This window comes from Amblyomma mixtum, chromosome 3 (genome assembly GCF_055824585.1).
Source record: "Amblyomma mixtum isolate Tamu chromosome 3, ASM5582458v1, whole genome shotgun sequence".
Lineage (NCBI taxonomy): Eukaryota > Metazoa > Arthropoda > Arachnida > Ixodida > Ixodidae > Amblyomma > Amblyomma mixtum.
In genome coordinates, this window is record NC_143014.1 from 143,574,849 (window position 1) to 143,587,959 (window position 13,111).

Here is a 13,111-nt window from a genome sequence, read left to right on the forward strand (position 1 = left end):
TCCGGGTGATTGTCGCCTGAAAACGGTCCCCTGCGTTCAATTTACGGTCACACCCACATGGAATGTCGAGTCCAGACTTCTCATGATGAGAGCCCGACAGAACGCGAACAATCTGCAGACGTTGATTCTTGCACTGTTCGCCGCGCGACTGAAGAGCAAACATGCGGATTAAGAGACGCCAACCATTGAGAAACATACTAACGTAAGTACGTTTCACTATGCGCAAACTATCATATTTCGATGCAGAAATGCAATACTAGCCGCGCAGCCGATCCGTCGCCGAACTTTTCCCGCTCCACGGCCGTTGCGCATCGCTTTGGCCCATATCTAAATGCGATAAACTTGTGGAAGCTTGTGCCGCTGCCTTTCTTCAGCATTGCGGTTCAACCACCCGCACCACAACTCGCCGGAATATTGCAAAACGCGTTCAAAAACGCTAAATCGCGGCATACCCAATGCACACGGTACCGGCTTTTGCCTACACAACGAAAGTCACTGCTGACTCCAGCGCCGCCGCATGTAGCGCGAGCTGACACCCAAGAAAAAAGGTAATGCCATCATCATCCATTCCCTTATACATCCATCCAGTCATATGTCTACGTTTATAAGTATGTGGCGTCGTTCTTCAAATCGCTGTAGTCAAAATTCGTCGTGTGGATAATTTCATGCGTAATATTTTGAAACTGCAGATCGCTTTATAATTTAATTCTTGTTGCGGTAGGTGATCTGATGTCAGCGTCATTTATTTTCTGCGGAACGAGCGCGGGTACGTGCTTCGTGCTGCGCGATCTGCACGAGCTGCACGCGCAGCGCCCGTGACAGTGGTGGTTTCCGAGGTCTTCGAAACGACGAAGGGTAAGCTGCGGTCGAAACAGTCCTTTTGGATTGTGAAACGCTTATAATTTTTGTGCTTCGAATGATATGAAGCTGAAAAGTCTGTTCAGTTGAGTCGAGAAGACAGGCTGAGGGCGACGCGCATATGAACGCGTCCTCAGTCCGTTTGCTCACGCGCGTTCAAGAACGAGCCTTGACTAGCCCGTTCTCTTTTCTTTCTCCCTGCCTACCTTTATGAAAACTGGAGTTAAATCACTACGTCCCCCAGTGGAACGATTATTCGTCTGGACGCGAGACGAAGGTACTGGAACTGGCTTTGCGCGAGAGGCTCCGACCGCTAGTTGTGATAAAGCTGTCGGCATTTGAGGTCTTTATGCGTACCTGCACTTTATCTCGGGCTAAACGCCAGGGGTGAGCAACGGCCAGTCGCCTGTGAATGGTTTCTTTAATTATTTCGTTTCGTCTACTGCTTAGTTCAGAACGTTGCTCGTTTCTTCAGCGTTCCCGCTTGGCCCAGAGCGTTGTTCTTTGCTATAGCGTTCCCGCTTAGTCCAGCGCGTTTCCACTTAGTCCAGCGCGTTTCCACTTAGTCCAGCGCGTTTCCACTTAGTCCAGAGCGGTCCACGTAGCCCAGAGCGGTCCACGTAGCCCAGAGCGGTCCACGTAGTCCAGAGCGGTCCACGTAGTCCAGAGCGGTCCACGTAGTCCAGAGCGGTCCACGTAGTCCAGAGCGGTCCACGTAGTCCAGAGAGTTCCACGTAGTCCCGAGAGTTCCACGTAGTCCAGAGCGTTCCACTTTGTCCAGCGCGTTCCACTTTGTCCAGCGCGTTCCACTTTGTCCAGCGCGTTCCACTTTGTCCAGCGCGTTCCACTTTGTCCAGCGCGTTCCACTTTGTCCAGCGCGTTCCACTTTGTCCAGCGCGTTCCACTTATTCCATAGCGTTCCACTTATTCCATAGCGTTCCACTTATTCCATAGCGTTCCACTTATTCCATAGCGGCTTTGCTCAGCCCAGGACGTTGCTCGTTGTAGCATTATCCGCTTACTTCAAACGTTAGTGGCTGCTATAGCATTTCCCTTATGGAAAGCAGTTAAGTGAGAATGTGAAAATAACAAAGTATCTGTACACCTTTTTTAAATTTCAAGGAATCACGGCAGACAGGTATGTAGTTGGCCATGCATGCTAACTCGGTTTGGTTTGGTTGGTTTATGGGGTTTAACGTCCCAAAGCGACTAAGGCTATGAGAGACGCCGTAGTGGAGGGCTCCGGAAATTTCGACCACCTGGGGTTCTTTAACGTGCACTGACATCGCACAGTACACGGGCCTCGAATTTCTCCTCCAAAGAAGTTCAGCCGCCGCGGCCGGGATCGAACCCACGTCTTTCGGGCCAGCAGCCGAGCACCATAGCCACTGAGCCACCGCGGCATGCTAACTCGAAAATATCTTTCTTGCTGAGCGCACTCATGCAAAGCCCTCCCGGAACATTGCCACGTAAATGGCAGTCTCACTGCCTGCGCAATGGTGCTTGGAGTGGAATATAGAATATAGTGTGGTATGTATATTCATTTGCAAGTAGCCACAAACTACAACTGCTGGTATAATGAGTACCTCTTTCCTTTCCCTTGTCTGCTGCCTTACTGGTATGGACAGTTAATATGTTTCACACAACTGTTCTTGTGCTTTTGTTGCTTTTCACTGTGCCTTGAAATTATTTTCTAGAAATACTGTCATATATGCCAGGATTTAGCAGTACAAATGAATGAAGCCAACAGTCACTGAAACCAAGGAGTGTAACGGAATGGTTTCTTTTTTTTTTAAATTTGTGGTGTTGATGAGTAGTAAATTAATAGTGCAACTATTTTATCGCTGTAATATTACTGATTAGAAAGCAGGAGAAAGAACTATATGCAGTTGGTGGGATCAGTCGTGGGTTCGGATCCCATCGGCGCCATGTAGTTGTTTTTTCCTCTGCTTTCTAATTCATGGTCTTACAGCGGTAAAATAGTTGCACTATTAATTTAAGATTGATTGACACTGCAAATTAAAAAAAAAATAAAATCATTCCCTTATGCTTTTTGGTTTCAGTGACTACTGGATTCTTTCGTTTGGATATCATAATGGGCCTCTCACTTACGTTCCCTTGTATGCTCAAGGATTTACTAGTGCCACATGGATGCCGCATTTGTAAGATTAGTTATATTTAATTTACAACTGTGCTTTTTTGCATATGGCAACTGATGAGGCAGAGCAGTATTTTGTGTTCATTGCTTAAAGGCTGTGGCGTCAACTTTTCTTTTGGGCTAGGCATCATTTTTTTCCTTTTGTGTGAAAATTTCAGGTTTCCTGCTGTGTATGGACCGGTGAGACCATGCATGCTGCCACTCCTGGGCCTGAGGGCCGGGATTCACCACCCCGGTTGCCTTCATCAGGGCCGCAATAGTAATGCCAAATCTCTTGTGAACCTCTGTTTTATTCATGTGTTTCTTATGTTCGTTCAGATGATGGGAAGTGACCGGCCAGATTACACTTCTGGTCTTGTTGAAATTGCCTTCATTTTTGTGTGGAAAATTTTGCAAATTCATGTGGTTATGTGGGCATTTATACATAGGTTGCACCGACGTCGTGGTGGGTGCCATGTTTGAAACAAGCGTGGAGAAAGCTTGCACATTTTTCTAATCTGTTTATTGCCACTGCACTGTGGAAGCTATGCTCTGTACTCCATCATGGCACCCGGGACGTCACATGCAGCTTGTCTGTAGGGTAGAGAGGTGGCCAACCATATCTGTAGCCTTGTTCATTCATGTGACCAGTTTTCTATGCCACATGCCTCTGAAAGGTGCCATACATAACTTGTTGCCATAGTAAATCTATACTGAAACTCCAGAATGTACATTTGCTTCTGATATATTGTTTTAGGCTCTGTGACAATTACGAGGCTCACTGAATTGTCTTACGATCAATTCACTTCACTATTCACTATTCAATTCACTATTCAGCTGCAAAAATCCAAGCCTGAAAATTTGTTCTTTATGTTGTGCTGTCTATTAGATGTTCAGCAGGTGCACATCTTATGCAGTGCGAAGTTCGCATAAAGTAGTTCTGAAATGTGAGCAGAAATTGGCAACTTTGTACATCAATTAATTTAATAGCTGCTTGAGTGAACATGTGTGGTAGGATGCTTTTCTTAACTCTTTTTTTTTGTTGTTTCCTTCCTTCCTTCCTGAGCTTCCTTCTTCCAGAAAGCTTCTGAGCAAGGAGCTGCGCTGAGTTAACTATTGTTAATGGTAGCTCTTTAAAGGCCTTGTAAATAAGTTTGGCAGGTTTGATGCATCTGCTTTGTTCACTCTTATTCAAGCAAACAGAAGTGTATGATAAGAATTGGATGGCACATTTTTGCTTTATTTGTAAGCAGTGTGCAGTCCGCCACCGAGATTAATTCCTGAAAGCTGTAATCAGATAGAAATATTTGATAGGGAGCTGCTTTTGGTGGGTATGGAAAAAGAAATATTAGCATAAGGAGCTGTTTTTGGTGGGTATGGAAAAAGAAATATTAGCATAGGGAGCTGTTTTTGGCGGGTATGGAAAAAGAAATATTAGCATGGACAGGCAAAAGCACAGTGAAACTGAGACAGAATGAAGAAAGTACAGACACAGCGCTAAATGTGTGGCGTAGCGCTGTGTCCGTCTGCTTCCTTTGTCCTGTGTCAGTTTGGCTGTGCCTTTGCATGTTCAGCATATACCGACTAGCTCAACAAAGTACCCTTTTGCATTAGCATGGATGCTATTCTTATCTCTGAATCTGTTTGCAGTTCGAGTCAGGCCACAAAGAAAAGTCATGGCTATGCAAAATCAAGACCCACACCCAGTTCACAACATGCACCTAAGGTGAGCTGGCCTAATTGTACTGCTTGAGAATTCTTTCGCTTTTTGAGTGTTTCAGTGTTCTTATTGAGCAAAAATATTTGTGACCAGCATCGGACGCCAACCGAACACAACCAGCCTGTTCTAGGGAGTCGTGCTGGTTTGCAGCATGGACAGCTGAGGACTCCAGCTGCACAATCCCCTTTGGAGCTAGAGACTCTTTTGTGAGTAGTGCTTCTGCTGTATGTGCTAGCTGCTAATGCCTTGGAGTGGTTGTTGTGCCATACAGCAGTAGAAAGAGCACACTTTGCTGCCTAATTTCTTTTTTTTGTTTTCTGCTTGGGAACGCATTAACATGCACCTTTCCAAATCCAGCAAAAATTATATGGAGTATCATAGCCTGTTTTAATTGTTTGAGGCATAGAATGAAGCTTTATGAAAACAAAAAGTTGGCAGAAAGTTGGGAGTATGTTCTCATGGGTGTATCAAAGAATTGTAATGCGCAATACTGAGTATCTGTGTAGAAAATACAATTTTTAAAGACATTGTCTCTCAGCATTCAGTGTAGTTCGTTAGTGCTCTGACTAGCTTTATAGCTGCTGCAGAAGTGGCACCACTTTTTTTCTTTAGGGCTTCATACTGGTTACAAACATGTTACTCATTCTGTGTTGTTAACAAAACTGTTGCTACTGCTTTTAATTGTTTGTTGCCAATTAGCATCCACAGTCATGTGACCACCCCTCCCTGCACATAGCTGATGCCACATATCGCGTGCTAACTTTATCATCAGATAGGGTGCGTAGTTGCGATAAGGCTGTGCCAGATGTATCAAAACGCTGCTCAAGGTTATATCCTGAAATGACTGCATGGTGGGACATCCTTATAAAGCCTCCAGTGGCAATGTAGTAGTCATAGGAGGGCCATGGATGTAGCCGAAGTAGAGCGTTTTTGTTACTAATGTGCAACATGTGCGGAAAATGTTTTCTGTATAGGACTGTAATATCTGACAAGGAAGCGTCATGCGTGGAAACATCAGGTTTTTCAAGAACACGAACCCAATCATGGGCTTGAATATCAGCACGAAAACTGCTTAAAGAATCATTAGTGATATTTTTAAAGAGCAGGGGAGGTGAGTTGTCTGTCTTTGCTGCTCATAACCCTGCCAGCAGCAAGCACTCATAACCCTGCCAGAACCAAAGCACAATCGTTACCTACTCGTATGTAGCAGGAGCATTCAGAGTAAATGCAACAATTGCAAAAGCACAAGGTGGGCATGCTAGTGTTGATCATCCACATTACCATGGGTGTAATCACCATTAAATTTTTATTTTGGGAGTTAGTGCTCATGCCCACTCTCTTTATGTTGGCTTATTTCTTGAATGTATTTTTTTTGTATTTCTTAATGTATAATGTATTTGCTAATGTATTTCTTGAATGTATCCCAATTTAATGTCACCATCATGGGGACTCGGTGATTTTGACATTTGGCTGCAGAGCACATGGATGTAGGATTGAAATCCGGCTGCAGAGGTTGCATTTCAATGGACACAAAGGCAAAAACCCCTGTGCGATGCGAGTGCATGTGGAAGAACCCTAGGTGGTCAAAATTAAATTTGGGCTGGTTACAACGTTATGGTAGTTCACGTGCACCTTCGCAATGCTAAACCTGGCTTACCACCATCCTGTACCATTTAATATATCTGTTATCTGTGTTCAGTACTTTGTATACTTAGGGGTATGCATTTTGTTGATATGCTTGGCTGTATTGGCTGCTCTTAATAAATAGTGGCCCCATGCATTGAATACTGTGCTTTTCAGTAGATTTGATTTATTTTTGTGCCAGAGTTGTCTTATTCATTGATGGTAAGGTGCTTAGTGCATGCAGTTCCTAATGATCCAATGCTGGCTTAAAGATTTTTTTGGTTCCAGCTCTTGCCTGTTTTACCTCTTTGTACAGTTAAAAGATTTCAGCGTTTTGTTTTCAATTTGATTCTTTTTTCTTGTTTCATGGACTGAGTGCACTGTTAGTAAGTAAGGATGATTTAATGATATGTGTTTTATTTAATTTACAAACAACATTTTAATGATCAGAATCCTGTTTAAGCATTTTCACATGTTTGCATTGTGTGCAGATTTGTTTCTAGCATTAAATACACAGGGCATCTGATGTCAACATGGACACTGCTTGCTAATGCCTACTTCTGCTTGTTGTTTATTCTTACCACTGAACCCTGCAGTGGAATGCTGGGAGGGTTATTATTGAACAGATGCCTTTGTTTCTTTCTGAAAATGTCAAACAAAACCTAGGCCTCTTTCTGCTGACCATGAGTGGCAAATGTTGAAAGCCATTAGTATGCATATTTCATTGCTGTTGTAAAAGAAGATTGAAATTATTAATCCCGTGTACTGTGCGATGTCAGTGCACGTTAAAGAACCCCAGGTGGTCAAAATTTCCGGAGCCCTTCACTACGGCGTCCCTCATAGCCTGAGTTGCTTTGGGACGTTAAACCCCAATAAACCAAACCAAATTATTAATGAAATGTGCTCCCTGTGATCTGATCAGTGCATCTTTGAACAAAAAGTTGCTGAACTAGGAGTTAAAGTGGAGTGCTTTGAAGGTGCTTCATTATCAGTGTCAGCTTTGCTGTAGGTAAGCTTTCTGCTTGTGTCGAGACTGTTCATGCTTTGCTTGTGACAATTCATGATAACCAGGGACCTAGAGAGGAGAACTTGGAGAAAGGGCTTGATTATGTATGGGCTGTGTAATGCCATCTGTGAAATGAGGGTCGTCTGAGGTGGGGGCTGTTTGCTTTTCTGAAAAGCTTTTTCTTAGTCAATCTATCTTAGTCAAAAATGAGTGCACAGATTGCACACACTGCACTGCACACACTGAGTGCACACACTGCACAGAAAATAGCTGCGATAGTAAAATTCTAGTCTTTTCAATGTCGAGCAACAAGTACTTGCAGGTGGTTCAAAATGAAAGGGCACAGAAGCCCCCTTTAAGCTGAAGCATATACTTCTCAAAAGTGGGCTCGGTTCTCGAATGCGGCTACACAGCATGGGATACTAAAACTATATCTTGCATTATTCAGCTTGAGTTATTGATAAATGTGTGGGGTGATTGAATTGTGACTTCGCTGATAGCACCTCCGAGTTATATGTGGAAATCTTTGCTGACTGCTATTGACCAATGCATTGCTTGCAGCCCAGTCTTTTAGAATAACGGCCTGAGGGGCGAGGTTGTGCATGATGAAGTGAACGGCGGTGCAACAAGGACACTCTCCCTGCGGTGTCCCTTTCTTGTTAGTGTCCTTGTTGCGCCGCCGTTCATCAGTCTTTAGAGTTAACTTGCCACTGTGCATTTCTTTTCTTTTTTTCTTCAGTGAAGTGCAGAATGCAAAAAACAGCCCGGAGAAGAGCACTTCCAGCATGTCAACGAAGGGAATGGCACAGTTTTCTGGGAGCAAAATGAGTACGCCTGCTCGGCTAGAGAGACGGGGAGACTTCTCTCGTGGCATGTCAAAAACCCCGGAACCGCCATCTCCCGTCAAGCCACCGTCTTCACACTCCAGGCATGTGTAAAAGGCTGTAGGCATATAAGGAGTATCCACCATTGTCACAGTGGTCCCCATTTTGTTGTACTTGGAGCATGGTGGTAGGGCCCTGCGCATGACTAGTCAGCTTGCTGCAACCTGCTTTGGCTTGCACTGCTGCAGCTGTGTGCTGTACAGCAAAATGGTGACTGTAAAGTCATGTGAATACCCACTATAGTCCCAAAGGAATTACTTTGTGTTGTTCAATTCAAGTGCTAGTCAGTGCTGATCAGTTGACAGCATTTAAGATTGAATGTGCTTTAGTTTATGCATGCTTGTGGGTAGTAAGCCTGTGATACGTGTGTATAAAAAATTTTAATATTATAGTGTGCTAGCATTAGAGCTTCCACTCGCCAATTTCACTGGTGTTTGTCCTGTTCCTCTGCAACCTTGAAGAGCTTGGTGGCAGATGGGGCACCTGGGTCACGTGACCTTGTGGCGTCGTCACAACCTGCCTATCGGATTGTGAGCAAACTGCTTGCCGTGACAGGTGGCAGTTCAGTTAACAATTGGCCATGGGAAGTTGCTCTGGAAGAGCAACCTGGGTCTCACAAGCCCCACCAGTGACACCTGCCATTGCAGGGCAGTGGTGCATTGCTTAACCACTGCACCACTGCGCCAGGAGTGGTATGAGGGCTCCCAGGGACCTATGAATGTAAAGTAGAGAATGGCCAATGAGAGAACAAAAACAGACATGCTAGCGTACCTAATTTGCACTTGGCCTAACCACGCTAAATCTTCAGTAATTTTTTTTTTGTTGCTTTTTAATGTTCATTGTGACAAAGACCCCCTTGGTGTAATCTTATTGTGCTGTAGTGGCGTCTTTGCTGACTTTCTTTTATCCTGCTGTTCAGTCTTGTTACATTAGACTCAGCTACTCTGAAGATATCACTTTTGCAGGGCAACCCTCAAGATGCCTATTTGTAGTGTGTAAAGGATTTCACTGCAGGCTTTAATTTAGTGAACATTTAGCTTCAGGAAAACTATTTGGGATCTGTTGGGGATGTTCTCATGCAGTGCTTTTGTGGAGGTAGATTGCACCTTGTTTTTATTACTTCAGCTTTGCTTCCTAATAAAATCAAGTGTGACTTCTCCTGCAAAAAGCACACAACTGCCTTAGGTACACTGTATAGTACAGTACAACACTGAAGCATGTAACAGCTCATGATTGCTATATGTACACGTAACGTGTGCCAATATGAATGGATTTTGGCAGCATAAGTTTCAGTAGAAATATGCTGGAGCTCTTTGATGGAAGCCATCTGAAGTCAGCATCTTGATTCATTGCAACTTTAAACTCTTCCTACCTTTGGTGAACTACCCTATTTACTCGCATAATGAACCCACCTTCCCACTTTTGTCATTGAGAATTTTACTTTAAGTGTCAGCTTTTCTTGATGCATTCATAAGTTTTGCAGGTCTGTTGCACAGACCAGTGTGCCAAGATTCTGTGTGCCCATAACATCAGGGCATTTATCTTTTGATGGGAGCTCTGGCGAGGGTGGTGGCACTTGGTGAACTTGGCAGAGTGCCAAGACATGTGAGCCTTTGACAGGAGTGCCAGTGGCAGTGTCTTGCCAGGCACGCTGCAGTGTGCCTGGCTGTGCTAGCGTGTGCTTAGAAAGCCGGTGAGCACTAGAGCATCGGAGAGGAGCATAGCCCCCCCCCCCTGAATTCCGGAAAAAAATAAAACCTGAAAATGAAGGACATAAGTATATTGTAGTAAATATTATTGTGTTGCATATGCATAACGACGTTCTGGCAGTAGTCATGGTGAACTTGAAAGCTGATGGCACATTGGGTAGATTAATGCTTGTAGAGAGAGCTGAGAAACACGGTTGCCACCATGTATATTGGCTTGGTGCGGCCAGCAGATAGTTCCCATCTCTATCCTTCATTTTACTGTTCAGCTTTTTCTTTACTCTCTTAGCTGCTTGAAGAAATGCTGCAAACTTTGCAGTGTATGAGCAGTCTAGTAGCAGGTGTGTGTGCGTGTGTGTGTGTGTGTGTGTGTGCATGTGTTGTGCTAATACAGACATATCACTGATTGTCTGTGCAGGAAGCACGTAAACAGGGACAGCAGTCTGCCTGAGTGAGTTTGAGCATAGTTGAATGAGTGAAACTAGCAAATGAACGCAGACAGAAAAAAAATACAGTACGGTGCTGTTGAAAGTGAGTTTCACCGTGGTAAACACAAGGCTGTGCATGTTGGTGCCTTTGTGTGTGTGCGCGTGTGCATGCTTGTGCAGCAGGGTGCTTACTTCAACAAAGTTTATTTTCAAGTTGTCAGTCCTGTGTTGCTGTGGTGTCTTAGTGGTTAGGGCGCTCAGCTACTGAGCTGGAGGACCCAGGTTCAGTTTTGGCTGCAGTGGCTGCATTTCAATGGAGGCAAAATGCAAAAGGCACCCATGTGGTGTGCAATGTCAGCGCATGATAGATCCCCAGGTGGTCGAAATTAATCCGGAGCCCTCCACTAAAGTGTCCCTCATAGTCCATGTGTAGCTTCGGGACGTTATACCCTGCAGTTTACAATTCTTTTTAGCTAGTTTGACATTTGTTCAACACAGACGAGTAGTATTAGGTGCATGGTACAATTTTTTTGCAGAGTTGTAAATTTGCTGCATCTGAATTGAACTACTACTTCTATGCAGCTTGCAGTGGCTGCGGGGTTGCTTGGACAAGGACAAAAACTCAACCAGCCAGTCTGGGCTCAAGCTGTCGTATGCTGCTGCTGCAGCTGCTGGTGCAGCTGCTGCTGCTGCTGCTGGTGCAAATGGCTCTGCTCAGCTGTGTACACCTGCTCGTAGCCAGGTTTCTTCGTCTGGGACTGTAAGTGGAGCAAAGTCCACATTCTTTAAAATGGTGCTTTTTTTCTTAGTCTTGCATGTGTTGGTAACAGTGGCGCTCAAGAACACAAGATGTTGATAACATATGGTGGCATTTTTGTTTTATGGCTACAGTAGAGTCATGATACGACTCTGACAGGATGACTAATCTCATGGAGTCATGTGAAATTTGTATCATCCAAAATGAACAAAACATGTATGCAGAATTGCGGGAAATACATTCACACATATATGTTTATGACTTATATGAATAATTTGTTGCAGCGAGTTGCCACTCAATGCTCGCAATGCGTACTGCGCAACTGGCGATCTCTGTGTCAGTGATGTGCAGGCCACAGATTGTCGCTCACTGTTTGCAGGGTGTGCCACGCATTAGTGATGTGTGAGCAGTGCTAAGTGTTTAAGGGTGTGCTCGAAGCTTATGGGTTCTTATCCGTAGTGGTGCTGGAGAGTGTTTGAAACACCTAGAGTTCTGCACTTGCACGTAATGTACTCCAGCCAGGAAATTTTATTAATTCGTATCATCCCGAAATTCATATCACTTGTGATCTTATTAGCTGTTATCATATCATTGAGGTTCTGCTATATACGTACCACCTAGTGGCATGGGCAGAGACTTCATGTAATTTCATTCCTTCTGTTTGGCACAACATACTCTGTATGCATATCAAGGTGTGCTGCTAAGATGCATCTCACCACTAAGAAGTTTTGTGCATTTGGAGCGTGGACATACCTTTTCTCAAGCACTGGTTATCTGCCAGGTGTGAAGAAAATGGATTCTGTGTTCTTTGGTTATTGAAACACTTCTTCGATATTCATTTTGGAATGAGGCTCTTTCCATTCAGTTGGTTGGGTCAAAATAGTTGCAAGCTTGTTGATTAGCATAGTGACCGTACCTTGAAGTTGTTGCTGGTGCACATAGTATAGTTAAGAGGACTTGTTGGGTGAGTTGGTTATCTTAAATGGGCAGAAAGGAGCTACTAAGACATAGAAAGGACACAGACAAATGCTGCACTTCCAACTCAGTGTATTTGATGTCTGGAAGCACATAATGCTTTACTCTAAAAGAAAGCATGCTGTGCATGCTCCAGCAGTGAAGAGAGTTACACATAGCAAGTTTGATTGCATGAATTAGATGCGTGGATATGTCACTAAATGTAGTCGGTGCCTTTTTTTCTTTGTGAAAAACGTTTACTTGTTTACCCACTGCACCACATATGTATGGCATTATGGTTAGGGTTGGGGGGGTGTTGGGTTTTAGAAAACACATTAAAAAATTAGTGACGATGCAAACACTTATTCTCAAAGACAGCGGAAAAAATGATGATTTCAACTAAGGAAGTGGCACTTAGCAACAATGCAAGAATGACATTTCTTTGTGGCTTCGCATGTCTAAATGAGTTCTAGCTCTGAATTTCTGTACTTTATGGTCATGATCAACACTTTCGGATCTATAATATTGTGAAAAAATTTTTGTGCTTCAACTTTTTTCTCTTCACCTTAAGAGGCTCCCATTCTAATGTTTTACTAGGAGGGCTCGTGAGCGACCATGTTTCTGCTCTTGCCTAGAATCTTAGCATGAGGAAATTATGGCTTGCAGGTGCGCATCATTATTTGATATTCCCTCAGCTGATCATCAATGCAACTGTCAGGGTGTTTTATCTAGAATTAACTTATATGAGGAGTTTTCATATACCAACACTCCTTTGGCACCCTTTGTAAAAGGCTTGGATGCTTCTTTGAGCAACCTTTTAGCAACCCTCTTAAGGAGGGATGTGATTCTTTTATTTATGATAGGATTCTTATTAATTAACTTGTTTTTTTATGTAGACTCCAATTATGCGATTACTTTGAATAGCACAGTTAGAATTTGAGTTAAAGGCAGGCTTTTATCCCCAAAAAAAGTTCATAAATATTTTGAAGTAGTATTTATAGAACTGAATCACCCAAAATGCACTTTGTGCAGTGATGC

The 13,111-nt window shown here is 43.7% G+C and overlaps 1 protein-coding gene across 1 annotated transcript in view; it reads left to right on the forward strand.

The window, feature by feature from the left end:
- The first annotated feature begins 609 nt into the window (after positions 1-609).
- Positions 610-13,111, forward strand: part of Mps1 (dual specificity protein kinase monopolar spindle 1) — a 57,328-nt gene continuing 44,826 nt past the window's right edge. The window contains exons 1-6 of the mRNA XM_089581387.1: positions 610-855; positions 3,175-3,275; positions 4,646-4,721; positions 4,809-4,921; positions 8,084-8,272; positions 10,945-11,122. Of these exons, the coding sequence (XP_089437513.1) occupies positions 3,205-3,275; positions 4,646-4,721; positions 4,809-4,921; positions 8,084-8,272; positions 10,945-11,122 (627 nt within the window). The 5' untranslated portion in view covers positions 610-855; positions 3,175-3,204. The remainder of the gene's footprint in view (positions 856-3,174; positions 3,276-4,645; positions 4,722-4,808; positions 4,922-8,083; positions 8,273-10,944; positions 11,123-13,111) is intronic.